At 56.0% G+C, this 13,705-nt stretch overlaps 1 protein-coding gene across 4 annotated transcripts in view; it reads right to left on the bottom strand.

The window, feature by feature from the left end:
• The window catches only part of CAPZB (capping actin protein of muscle Z-line subunit beta), a 139,491-nt gene that overhangs the window by 32,174 nt on the left and 93,612 nt on the right, over positions 1 to 13,705 (bottom strand). For all 4 annotated transcript variants that reach the window (XM_024999272.2, XM_024999269.2, XM_005203083.4 and 1 more), the window contains exons 3-4: positions 7,458 to 7,579; positions 2,006 to 2,119 (exon numbers count right to left, since the gene is read on the bottom strand). In XM_024999272.2, coding sequence (XP_024855040.1) covers positions 2,006 to 2,119; positions 7,458 to 7,579 — 236 coding nt within the window. The remainder of the gene's footprint in view (positions 1 to 2,005; positions 2,120 to 7,457; positions 7,580 to 13,705) is intronic.

Genomic DNA, 13,705 nt, shown 5'->3' with positions numbered 1-13,705 from the left:
CGGCACTGCTGGTTTACTGTCAGCATATCATTAACCCACAACACTGACTCCACTTGGGAATTCCCGTTCAGCAGCTGGACAGGTTTCTTGCCACATGGCTGGGTAAGAAGAGCTACAAATAAACCAGAAATGCCAGGAACGAGACCAATTCTCGGCTTCACTGGGGAAGGAGCTGTTCTACTACAGGGCAACGTTCTCGATGTCACGAGTCTTCAATCACCGAAATTTACTCTAATGGTGAGACTCAATAATATGTGGAAACATCAGGCAAATACAGATTCAAACTCTAGCTCTTCACCTCGAGGTCCTGTGTGTGTGTGGGGGGGGGTTCATTTAGCCTCTGGGAACCCCAGTCTCATCAGTAAAAATGGGAACATCAACGGCCCCAGAGGTTCTTGAAAGGATTAAAGATACTGCATGTAAAATACCGGCACGTGGCAGAGTGAAGATGAAGCTGATTCGCACGGCGACGCACCTGGGGCAGCTCAGACGCTACGGGCCAGCGCTCCCGGCTTCCTCAGAGCTGTGCTTTTGCTTCTGGGTCGTGGGTCTTTTTGTCGACACGTGTCAGATGGACACAGGTAATTCTGTATGATGTACTATACATACCAAATCTGCTGAAACCTGGACCACCATGCCAGCTGTCTGCAAGGAGCAGCCTGAGCTCCTTCTCCAAGGATGGCGCTGCCGCGTCCCGACGACACCGCAGCGGTCGGAGGCTTTCTTTCTCTCTTTCTTTTTCCCCGCCTACATCCTAGGTCAGCTCAGGGTGGGCACACTCTAGACTGAAGGCCAAATGCCACCTACCTCTAGGCTCAAGAGAGGGCTTTATGTTTTTAAAGGATATGGGATGTGTGCTTAGCTGCTCAGTTGTGTCTGACTCTTGTGACCCCATGGACTGTAGCCCACCAGGCCCCTCTGTTCATGGGATTTTCCAGCCAAGAGTACTGGAGTGGGTTGCCATTTCCTTCTCCAGGGGATCTTCCCAAACCAAGAATTAAACCCGGGTCTCCTACACTGCAGGCAGATTCTTTACCAACTGAGCTACAAGGGAAGGATAATTATACATAAAAAGAAAGAATAAAGAAAGAGTGACAGGACTTACGTGGCTGCAAAGTCTAAAGTGTTTACTATCTGGCCCTTTACAGACATATATATGTCAAGTCCTCCCCTGAATCACTGGGTCCGTATTGAGGTAGCACTGCATATATTATAGGTTTGCTATGTTTTCAATATGGAGCTTAATTAAAAATGAGATCCTATTAAGAAAAAAATGCTTTGGAGATAACCTTCTCTGGAGCCTTCCCGTGCGCGGTGGGTGGAGCGAGTGGCCGCCCTTTCTGGGGGTGCGGCAGGAGGCAGAAATCTAAGCAGATGCAGCAAAAACACTTTGCCAAGCGCACGGGGTCACACAAGAGTCAGACACGCTTCAGTGACTAAGCCACAGCAGCACAGTGAGGGCTGAGGCCCCGACGACCCCAGAGGCAGCAGCGCTGACGTGAGGGAGCTGTGGGTACCGAGGAGCCCCGACCCCCGCCTCTGCCTCCCCCCGGACCCCCCTGGCCTTGGAGACTGGTCTGGGAGCAGGGCCCTGGGCCCCAGGCGAGAACCGTCATGGCAGGCGGTGCCATGAAACCCAGCAGGGTCTCTGCGGACAGACGGACCCGGGTCTGACTCCTTGCTCTGCCTCTGGCCTCTGACACAATTCAGTGAGTTGTTCTGAGCTGATTTCTTCCTCAGCAGACATGGGGGCTACAACAGCACCCACGCTGGGGAAGATCTGAGACGAAGGGTATGGGGCATCGGGCCTGGAGTCCTGCAGGCAGGCGGTGCTCACGACACAGGGCAGTGCCCGGACGTGCCAGCCGCCTCTCAGGACGGGCCCGGGGACCACACTCCCGCCCAGCGTCCTGCAGGGCACTCAGAGCTGTCCCTGGTCAGGCCTGCCATGGGGCTGGTCATGTCTCCTCTCCAACCTACGTATCAGGGGAGCCCCTTAACTCACAGGTCTCGGTACTGGTCAAAGGCGTTGTTGGCTTCCACCTCCAGCTTCCTCAGGCGAGCAGAAGGCATGGCCCCGTCTTCCAGGGGAGGGTCATACTTGTTACTCCATGGTGACCTGCAGGGCAGAGGGAGAAGGTCACACGACTCATTCCGGGGGAGCGAGGCAGCTGAGCCCGTCAGCCCCAGCTACTGAGATTTCAAAGGAGCAGCCACGACCCACAGGCCCTGGCCAACAGATGAGGCCTTCTTTCTCGAGGTTCGGAGAGCAAGGGCTCAGACTGTCAGACCTGGCTGTGACTGCCAGGCCCCAGCTCTCACTAGCTGTGTGTTTCCAACACGTGTCTTGACTTCTCTGAGCTTCGTTTTCCTCGTATGTAAACGGAGGCTACTCTTTACCCACAGGTCTGCTTCGAGGAGCAAAGGAGGCAAGGACATCAAGTGCCCAGAGACTAGCATATAGTTCAGCGTGCAACAAACACCACTTCTTACTCATCTTTTAAAGACCTTCCTTTGTTCTCACCACTGTATTGATGAAGAAAGACCACTCAGTCCTTCCTGACTTGCCAGCCATTCTGGAAAAAATGTCACTCTCCTCAGAGATCGCCTCAGACAATTAAGGATTAAAATGAGAGCTGTCAGTTAGGGCAGCAAGAGACCGCAGATCACACGTAAGGACACCCCGGGGACGGAGCCCTCCCTGTAGCAGAGGAGGGCCCTCCAGCCTCCGCGGGCTGTGTGCGCACAGAACACTGCAGAGTAATGAGAACCAGCCTTGCTTTTTCCAGCCCAAAGACTCGCTGTGCTTTAAAAAATGTATTTTGCCACATCAGGAAAACATTTAACCACAGAAAGTGCTGGGAAGGCGGTTGTAAGGGAAACTCACTCGTTAATTCCCGCAGGTGGACTTCACAGGGCTGGGGGCACAGAGAGAGGGGATTACAAAGGTGAGAGGGAAAAGGAGAGGCGGCTGGGGCAACGTGGAATCCGGACAAAGTCCTTCACACCCTGGGCTGTAAAGACCGAGACGCGCCCATGGTCAGAAACCCCACTGCCTTTCCTGTTTCCCTGCCTGACCACACCACTTCACGTCGCGAAGGACTCAGGGCTGACTGATTTGGGATTGAGGGTAAGGGGCAAAAGGCATCCCCGTCCCCTTAACGAGTCCTGTGTACAAACATCTTTCTTCCTGGTATCTGACGCCTGGCTCCTACTTCAGCAGATCCATCACATCAGCCGGGCAACCTCCATGCCACCCTCGGGCAGAGGCCCCCCTTTCGAGGCTGGGGGTCCACACAGGTAAGTGAGGGCAGAGTCACTGTGCCTGGTGTCCCCAAGAGTCTCCCTGCACCAGCGTCCCTCAGAGCAGGAGGTGCCTGGGCACCCTTCTTTCCACGCCAGCCCCCAACCTCACTCACCCGTGTCAGGAGAACGTGCAAAACGGCCTGAGATGCCCCTGCTGCCCCGTGACCAGCAGGCAGCCTGCGGGTTACACTGGGCCGTGCCCAGGCCACTGGCAAGCGCCCTGCCTGCTTGGAGGGCAGAAGAGAGGCCCACCCTGGGCCTCTCCCCACTCTCCCTCCCCGGGCAGGGCCGTTCTCACCGTGCTCACCCCTCAGAACGGTGCTGCCTGGCACAACTTCCCCGACAACGGCAGTGTTCTGCGTCTGTGCGTCCAGAACGGTAGCTGGGAGCTTCAGGTGGTTCCTGAGCACTGGTGTGGCTGCAGAGTTGAATCCTAAAACTTTACTGAACTGCAACCTAGTTTAGACGGTCAACTTGAGAAGCTGAGCTCCCGGAGGGCAGGAGTCATGTCTGTCCTGCTTCCCACCGTTTGCTCCCCACCTGGAAGGGGGCCTGGCACTCCACGTGCTCGAGAACAGCAGCAAAGTAGGAGAGTGCAATCGTCACTGTACACCTGTCTCCACCCTGACACGCAGCAGGACAGACCGTTTCCCCGCCTGTCCCCTCACCCCCTTGCCACGGTCACAGCCTGGCCTCCCGACCTTGCCCTGGGCAGCAAGGGTGCTCTGGGTAGAAGCCCGTGGCGCGCTCTGCCGTCGTGGCCCGGCGCCCAGCATGGAGCTTGCGGGCCGAAGCCTGCCAGCATGGGGCGGGGAGGAAAGGACCCCCGGCCATTCTGGCAAGTGCTCCTCCGAACCAACAGAGATGAAGCAACTCTCTGCTCTTTCTGCTGGGGGATGCCTAAGAATTTAAAAAAAGAAATCAATAAAGACCTCTTACCAGGCCCAAAGATGAAGAGGGCTGTCACCACCACTATTTATACATAAACCAGGAGGCTTCGTACCTCTGCTCACCAAGGCGGGTGGAAAGGAAGCCGAGTGTGAGACCCTCCACGCCTCGCCTGCCCGGCCGGCACCCTCAGAGGCCTGACCTTCGAGGCTACGAGTCCCCCGCTGTCCGGGGTGGGGCAGGGCTGGAAGACCTGCCCCAGCCGGCTTTTGTTTAAAGGCAACCCAACTGAGACACAGCCCATCTCTCTTGCTGACTGGGAGTCTGGAATTTTCAAGAAGCCTGTACCTCACATCTCCCCTGGCTCACAGACGACAGCATTTCCAGCCGTTAGTCCTGGAGCCGGGGTAATTGTAGCTGGGGGAAAAAAAATCATAACATTACCCAGAATATTCTGAGTGGAAGGGGCACTCAGAACACATTAAAGAGCTTAAATGGAGGCCATTTGAAAAAAGACAGATGGACAGGAACGCTTAGATTTCCAAAGTCAGGCCTTTCATTTCCCTCAGAGAATGCTTTTTGTTTCAGCTAACAGGTTTCAAACAGCGCTGCTGGCAGACCGTCACACCATAAGGATCTCATTTAAGCAAACGGTCAAACACAGTTACACAGAAACGTGTGGAGAAATCAGAAGACCTTGAAGTTGTATACCGAGAAGAGAAAAAATGAAAGCCCTCTGCCCTGTGCCTGGGCTCCTCTTCAGCTGAAGACCCCACAGCCCCCTGGGAGCCCCTAGGCATGCGGGTGGGAGCCGGCAGGGTGACCTGGAGGGGCCGCGGGTCCCACGTCCCCAGGAGGCCCGGCAAACTGGCCTGGAGTGGGAAACGTCCCCAGCCTTCCACCGGCCGCTGGGGAACAGCCGTCTCATACAACAAGCCCGAATTTTCAGGAGGAAACAAGAAATGTAATGATGATGTTGACTTAGCAAGCCTCAGCCTTGGGGCCCCTCTTCCAGGACGCCCCCCTGAACCCCGTGTCTGATGATGCACTTCGCGGCGTCTTTTTGTCACGGGCTCCCTGGCCTGCCAGCCCACTTACCGCCCTTGGGGCCTCGCCCCCACTGAGGACGGGACGCGGCCCCCTGCCCACGACCCGGGCCGTGGCCAGCCCCCTCGGGCTGAGCTGGACCTGCCTCAGGCAGTCTCACCACCTTGGAGCCGGACGCCCACCTCTGTACATCCATCCCCACCCAGGCCTCCCCGGAGTCAAGAATACACACAGGCTGTCTGACTCTCCACTTCCATCTGCTGGGCATCTGGAGCTTAAGACGCCCCCAGAGCCTTCCTCACCTCCCCACTCAGGGACCCCGCCACCTCTCCAGCTGCTCCTCCCCACCCCCCTCCATCAGCAAACTCCAGTGGCTCTACGTCTAAGACCAACCTCAACCTGACCACCTCTTCCCATCTCCGCTCTAGGCTCCAGTCTGGATCAGGCTGAAGGACATTCTTTACCCAACTTCCCACATGAAGCTAGGAAAGAGACACCACTGTAAGACAGCTGTCCAGTCTCTCTTAAGCAGCATTAGTTCTTTGTAATTTCTGCCCCAAGTTCTGGAGAATGGCTACCCATCCCAAAATTCTTGCCTGGAGAATCCTCACAGACAGAGCATCCGGGCGGCTACAGCCCACGGGGTCGGACACGACTGAGCGACTGAAGCTTTCATGCCACTTCGCTCTCTGTGCTGTGCAGCACTTCAGGGGCACTATTTCCCTTAACCCCCAAGTGCCCGGCACTGAGCCTGCATCACCCCTCCCTGGCCTGCAAGGCCTCCGGCCTCCCTTCCACCCCAGGCTCCCCTCCCTCCCTGCCGGGCTCACTGCGTCCCACCCAGGGCCTTCACGAGGGATGCTCTGCCCCAGACCTGCGCAGGAGGGAACCTTCTTGTCCTGAGGGCTCACGTCAGCCTTGACCATCTCGTCACAGGGGCCTGCAGCCCCTCCCACCCCTCCCTATCCTCTCCCGCTTTTCAACAATCTCCAGGGTTTCCACATCTGCTTGCTCTCTGGAGTCCTCAGCAGGACACACAAGCCGCACAGAAGTGTGCCTAAGTGCCTGGCGGACGAGTGCCTGCTCACACAGACGCGCTGCTGAGCGTCCTGTGAGAGGAGTGAGCCCCGTCCCCTCCACCCGACACTCGAGAGAGCCAGAGACCAGAGACTGATCGTCAGAGTTCCAGCTGCTCCAGCAGGCAGTGCTGCCCCGGAGCCCGTGCCGGCTCCCTCCAGCCATTTTCTCCTGCTTTTACTTCTTAGGGCCCACCCGTCCCCCAAAGAGCACGAGGCCAAGGCATCAAGACTTAGCTCAGGTTCTGCAGCCTCTACATAAACCTAAGGCAGATGGCATTCCTCCACCATCCTTCAAGGCACTGATTACCGCCACCCATCCTAGGAATACCGGACAGGTTTAAGGATTCCTCATCTTTCCCTCCACTCCATCTTTATCAGGGCTTCCCTGATGGCTCAGTTGCTAAAGAATCCACCTGCAATGCAGGAGACCCCGGTTCGATTCCTGGGTCAGGGAGATCCCTGGAGAAGGGAAAGGCTACCCGCTCCAGGATTCTGGCCTGGAGAATTCCACGGACTGTATAGTCCCTGGGGTCACAAAGAGCCAGACGTGACCGAGCAACTTTTACTTTCATCTTTTTTTAATATTTAAGAACTTCTATGCACCTTTAAAAACCTAGCTCAGACATCACCTTCTTCAGCAAGTCCTCCTGGAGTCAACCTTGGCCTTCTCTATGTTACCCTCAAATAAGCCTGGCCATGGCTGCAGCAATCAAGTCACAGGTGACCAGACCCGGTGTGTCTCCTGCTCTAGCCTAGTGATCATCGGGGGCAGGGATGAACACTGACTTAGTAATTCACGGCTCTGAAAGGGTGATGGGGAAACAAAGGGAGAGCTGCCTGTCTGTCTGACAAGTTTCACTCACATGCCCTTAAGCACACAGGCCCTCCTGCACTTGGGATCCCTGTCACGGGCACACCCTGGACTTTCTCCTTTGCAGGATTTGATGAGATGTTAATGAAGTAGCTAGCTGTTTTTTAGCAACATGGGCAGAGAACGCCTGTTTACTGCTGCATCTCCCATGCAGGCGCTCCACAGACACCGGCTGGTTGGGACTGGGTGGATGGAAGGATGGACAGAACAGGAGGAGGAAGGCTGGCTGCCAGCGGCGGCGGTGGGCGGCCAGGGCACGGGCTCACCTGTAGGAGTCCCCGTCCCTGTTGTAGTCACACAGGAGGTAGTCCTTCCCCACCACCTTGTCTCTGGCGATTTTCAGTGGCTGGTCAACCGAGGACAGGAGGTCTTCACACAGGCTGGGCACCTGGGGGGAGAGAGGAAAAGGCAGAGCCGGGGTCAAGATCACACGTCGTGCCCTGGCTGGCTAGCGGCACCGCAGCTGGCCCGTGGTCCGCATGTTGAGCATCTGGCCCTTGGTGCCCTGCCAGAATCAGGGACCCGTTCCTTTCTTTTCCATATGTGTCTGACACCAACCACGTCCCGCTGTAAAGAAACCTGTTCTTGGATTACAGTGGAGCGTGAGTTCCCACACGGCCTTCCCTCCACCCTGTGTGCAGCTCTAATGACGGGGCCGCCAGGGTGGCCCAGCACACGTAAGTACGTGTGTGCCGGGGCCAGTCTCTGGGGAGCGTCCTGAGAAGAAGGGAAACACTCACACACACAGGAACCCAGAGCACTCGGGGGAAGAAGAGCTGTCCGTGCTGAGCGCTCCACAGGCTCCATGCCGGGTAGAGTTTCCAGCTCTTTCCAGACCCCGGCCAAGCATTGCCGGTCAGTGCGCAGCATCAGCCCTACCTGCAGCAAAGGCAGCTTTCCGCCAGCTTCCCCCGTGCCGAGCTCCAGCTGCTGTGCCCAGGCTGACCCTCCTGGGACTCCTCCCTGAGAAGGGGGGCCCGGAATCCCAGGGCAAACGCTGCTGAACTGGACCCAGAGCTCTGCCAGGAACCAGGCCTCTGGCCTCTTCCTCCCAACTCAGACATCAACTTCCACCAAAATACGCCAGGCAGGGAGGGCTGCGTTCTCAGGAATGGATTCCTCCAGGCTTGAGTCACTTCCACACTATATTTTCAACGTGCTGACTTACTCGCTTCATGGGCTTGGGTTAACGGAGGCCCCACCATATCGTTTACCAGACAAGTGGGCCACCGATGGTACCAACAACCCTTCCACATGGAAGAGCGAGATTGCGCGGCAGACGCCCGGCAGCCACGCAGGCCCGGCAGACACCCGGCAGAGGCGCGGCAGCCACGCAGTCCCTGGGCGCCCTGGAAGACCCTCGCCGCGGCCAGAGACACACGGACAGGGGTCGCCGCCACCTCGGAGACCACCAGCCTCCACGGGCTTCTCGAGGCGCCTCTGCTGACTGTGGGGTGCTTCCAAACTCAGCCCGGAAGGCACTGTCTGGCACCCCCGGGAGGCGGGGACCGTGCCCTGTGACTCACAGCTGTTTTGTGTAAACAAAACACTGGGCAGCACCCTAGACACATGTACGCATGCACACACGCGTGTACACACACACACGCACACACACACGCATGCACACACACGCACACACGCGCGCGCGCACCAGTAGCCCCCTTATATGACGCACTTATGTCAGAATTCCTTCTGCATGCAAAACCCACCTGTGTGCTCGACTCCCTCCCCGAGAAAGTCACACAAAGACGGGGCTGCTTTCAGTTCGTTTTGGGGCTGAGATCACCAAGCGGTGGTCGTGTATCACGCCCCATGCCGGGCCCTTCACAGATGGTCTCCTGCCCACCGGAAGCTCACACCGTCCTGTGAGGTCATGATGCATTATTCCCGTCCCACACTCGTTAGTGCACCCAAGGCCCACAGAGGGAGAAAGCAGCGGAGGGAGGAGTCTCCCCTCTGACAGGAACGCTGGTTTAATAGACAGCGACGAGGAAGGACGACGTCAACATTAAAGAAACTAAGACCATGGCATCCAGTCCCATCACTTTATGGCAAACAGAAGGGGAAAAAGTAGAAGCAGGGGCAGATTTTATTTTCTTGGGCCCTAAAATCACTGAAGACAGTGACTGTAGTGATGAAATTAAAAGACGCGCCTTGGAAGGAAACTATGACAAACCCAATAGTGTATTAAAAATAGAGACATCACTTCGTCAACCAAGGTCCATACAGTCAAAGCTGTGGTTTTTCCAGTAGTCAGGTACAGATGCGAAAGTAAAAGTTGCTCAGTCGTGTCCGACTCTTCGCGACCCCAAGGACTACACAGTCCCTGAAATTCTCCGGGCCAGAATACTGGAGTGGGTAGCTGTTCCCTTCTCCAGGGGATCTTCCCAACCCAGGGATTGAACCCAGGACTCCTGCATTGCAGGTGGATTCTTTACCAGCTGAGCCACAAAGAAAGCCCAATAAAACTGGAGTGGGTAGCCTATCCCTTCTCCAGCGGATCTTCCTGACCCAGGAATCGAACAGGGGTCTCCTGCATTGCAGGCAGATTCTTTACCAACTGTGCCACTAGGAAAGCCCACGGATGTGAGAGTTGGACTATAAAGAAGGCTGAGCGTTGAAGGATTGATGCTTTTGAACTGTGGTGTTGGAGAAGACTCTTGAGAGTCCCTTGGACTGCAAGGAGATCAAACCACTCCATCCTAAAGGAAACTAACCCTGAATATTCATTGGAAGGACTGATGCTGAAGTTCCAATACTAACCGCTTTCCAGCGCAAAGAGCCAACTCACTGGAAGAGACCCTGATGCTGGGAAAGATCGAGGACAGGAGGAGAAGGGGATGACAGAGGATGAGATGGTTAGATAGCATCAACTACTCAACAGACATGAATCTGAGAAAACTCCAGGAGACGGTGGAGGACAGAGGAGCCTGGTGTGCTGTAGTCCATGGGGTTGCAAAGAGCAGGACACGACTTAGCAACTGAACAAGCGGGCCCAAGGTACGCCCGATGGGAAATGACCCCACCGCGGCTCAGCTATGGAAGGCCACAGAGTCTTTCACCTAGAAAAGTCCAAATCAAGGTGAGGAAGATTTTAGTAGCTTCCGCCCAGGGCAGCTGGGATTTGAAGTGGCCCTGCTTTCCTATTGGTGGCCACGTGAAATGGCCCCGGGCACCTGTGTGCCTGCCTAGCATGTGATAGCCTCTCCCTGGTGTCACTGTTCCATTGGGCTGGAATCTTGGCTTACCTGTTGGGCCCTGACGCTACTGCTACTGCTAAGTCGCTTTAGTCGTGTCCGACTCTGTGCGACCCCATCACAGCAGTCCATTAGGCTCCACTGTTCCTGGGACTTTCCAGGCAAGAACATTGGAGCGGGTTGCCATTTCCTTCTCCAATGCATGAAAGTGAAAAGTGAAAGTGAAGTCGCTCAGTCGTGTCTGACTCTTAGTGACCCCATGGACTGCAGCCCACCAGGCTCCTCCGTCCAGGCCAGAGTACTGGAGTGGGGTGCCACTGCCCTGACACTACTGGCCTGATTGACCCTGGATTATAGTAAAGACCAAGCAAACAGGCTCTGAAGTCACACTTCCTCATTCTACTCCTCACTGGCCTCTTGGCCTGGGGCAACTTACTGGACTTCTTTACCACCTGCAGAGTGGGGAAAGGAAGAACCAGCCCAGCTGGGGGTGACGCCTTCACTCGGGACTCAGCGCAGCGCCCAGTGGAGGGCGAGTGTGCTCATGCTGTTCCCAGCAGCAGTCCCAGCCTGGGCAGGAGCAGTAGCTCCAGCCTAGATCACAACTGAACGAACTGTAGCGCCCCAGGTGCTGGAGGGAAATGCACCACTGAGAGCCAGCTCTGTCCAGAGCCACACTGCCCTCTCCCCCAAGGCCTGCCGTGGGCAGCCAGGTCTCCAACACAGGACGCTCCCAAGATGATGGGATTTGGTATAAAAAGGCTTGACTTCACTCCTATCCAAGAGGCTAACGTGTGGAACAAAGGTATTTCAGTAATTTCTTCCAAGCACTTATACTAACATTGAAACCATTAATTTTTTTTTTTTAAACACTGATTTTTCACTCTCCCCAGAAGGTAAGTTTTTCCAGGGCAAGGACTTTGATCCTGTTCACCACTGAATCCTCGGTCTCCGGACAGTGAATGGCACACAGCAAGCCCTTGAAACTCGGCAGGGGTGGGGAGAAAAGGAGGACTTTCACAGCACGTGTGTGGGTGTGTGTGTGTGTGTGTGCGCACTAAGTAGTTCCAGTCGAATCCGACTCTCTTCGTGGGATGCCACGCCCTCCTCCAGGGGATCTTCCTGACCCTGAGAGTGAACCCACATCTCCTGCGCTGGCAGGCGGGTTCTCCAGTGCTAGCACCATCTAGAAGCCCCTCTTACAACATGGGGCCTCCCAGAGGTCAAGTAGCTTTACATTAATAACTTGATGAGCAACAAGAATCTTCACCCAGAGTGTCTGGTCAAGAACTAAACTTTGATGGTTACCAACGACAATGTCAGTGTGGCTCCAACCAGGCATCTCAAACACAAGCCGGTGATGTGGTTCCAGAGCAGCAGAGACAGCAGGAGTCTTAGCGCGAGTCCTGGGTATGTGCGTGTATGTGTGTGTTGTGGGTGTGTGTACGCGGGAATCTTAGTGGAAGTCCTGGGGGTGTGTGTCCTGGGGGTGTGGGTGTATGAGTGTGTCCTGGGTGTGTGTGTGTATGTGTCTGTATGCAGGAGTCTTAGTGGAAGTCCTGAGTGTGTGTGTCCTGGGGGTGTGGGTGTATGAGTGTGTCCTGGGTGTGTGTGTGTATGTGTCTGTATGCGGGAGTCTTAGTGGACGTCCTGGGTGTGTGTGTCCTGGGTATGTGTGTGTGTGTGTGTATGTGTACGCGGGAGTCTTAGTGGTGGAAGTCCTGGGTGTGGGTGTGTGTGTTGTGGGTGTGTGTACACGGGAGTCTTAGTGGAAGTCCTGGGTGTGTGTGTCCTGGGTGTGTGGGTGTATGAGTGTGTCCTGGGTGTGTGTGTGTATGTGTCTGTATGCGGGAGTCTTAGTGGAAGTCCTGGGTGTGTGTGTCCTGGGGGTGTGGGTGTATGAGTGTGTCCTGGGTGTGTGTGTGTATGTGTCTGTGTGCGGGAGTCTTAGTGGAAGTCCTGGGTGTGTGGGTGTGTTTGTTACCACATGACCCCAAGGAGCACAGCCACAGTGCAGACTGAGAACCTAGAGCCCTGGGTTCGCGCCCCTGCCTGCTGCTGACTCGCCACGTGGGCCCGGGCTGGGCCCAAGGCGGTTTGTCTGGCAAACAGTAGGGGAGCTGCATCGGACACAGACGGCCGCTGCGCTGCAGCAGGAGCCTCATGGCTTCAGTGCAGACAATTCGGGTAGAGAAAGACTCTCGTCAAAACGACGCTACATTGTTCGCATGGGTAAACGTATTCACCCTTTATTTGAGAATGCCTTATTTTTTTGCAGGGGGGCAGGGGGTGTTAAAACGTCTGAAATTTTATGAGAGGATGGGTTTTGTTTTAAAGGTTCACAACCCAATGACCTCCTCCTCCTCCTCTTTTTTAAATGTTTCTGGGCTGGTTAAAGCAAAAAAAAACGAAGCAACCAGTTTTCTGCAGAGTGGGATCCAGTCCTCCCTGCGGCCCAAGCAGATCTAGGTACTTTCTAGGTCGGCATAAAGGCGTAGGAGCGCTCCCCGCCACCCCACTTTGTGACTCAAGTCCTTCGAAGAACAAAGCAGATTAAAGCACAGGGTAGGGGGCTGATCCCTGGGACCGGCCGTCAGCAACAGCCGTGCCTGCTGCCCGCCCGGCCTCCTTTCCTACTCCTCTGTCACAGGGCTCCTCCGTCCACACGGTCGGCCAGGGCTGATCTGCATGCTGCCAGCACCCACCAAGGGCAACCAGAGGGCCTCAGCCGCTGCTGTATGCGGGAAGAGTGCTTCCGGGCCGCCGGGGGCGGTGGACGGCTTGCCTTCTCTCTGCCAGGGCAGCTGGGCCGGGGGTGCAGCAGGCATCCGGAGACCCCCTCCCTGCGTTCCTGGGCACGGCAGAGCCGTGGAGACCGTACCTGAGTGCCCGGATCTGGCCCACCTGTAAGGTCTGCGCCTGGACTTCTCAGAATCTGTGGCCGGGAACTACCCCGCCTCAGGAAAACACCATCTGAACTGCCACTCACAAAGCCACAGTGGAGCACAGACACATTCAGGGCACTTGTGAGTGATGGCTGACTCGCCCAACGGTGAGAAGCACCTGGCGGTGACTCGCCCCAATGATTCTCCACCCCCACTGGTACAAAAAATTTCTGCCTCCTGGATAAACTCTCAACTTGGGCCACATCCTTGCATATGACTTCGCTCCACCAGTCCTGTTTCTCTGATCAAAAATAAGATGCTCTTTAAGAATAACCTTACTGTTGTCACGGGGAAGGGGGAGTGTGGACTTCAGGGTGAGCCTCCACATCCGCACAAGCGCGGCTGCCCCAGGGCGCAGCAGTCCCGAGGTCG

This window comes from Bos taurus, chromosome 2, assembly GCF_002263795.3.
Source record: "Bos taurus isolate L1 Dominette 01449 registration number 42190680 breed Hereford chromosome 2, ARS-UCD2.0, whole genome shotgun sequence".
NCBI lineage: Eukaryota > Metazoa > Chordata > Mammalia > Artiodactyla > Bovidae > Bos > Bos taurus.
Note: the sequence above shows the minus strand (reverse complement) of the source record. Positions and strands in the feature narration are given on the sequence as shown.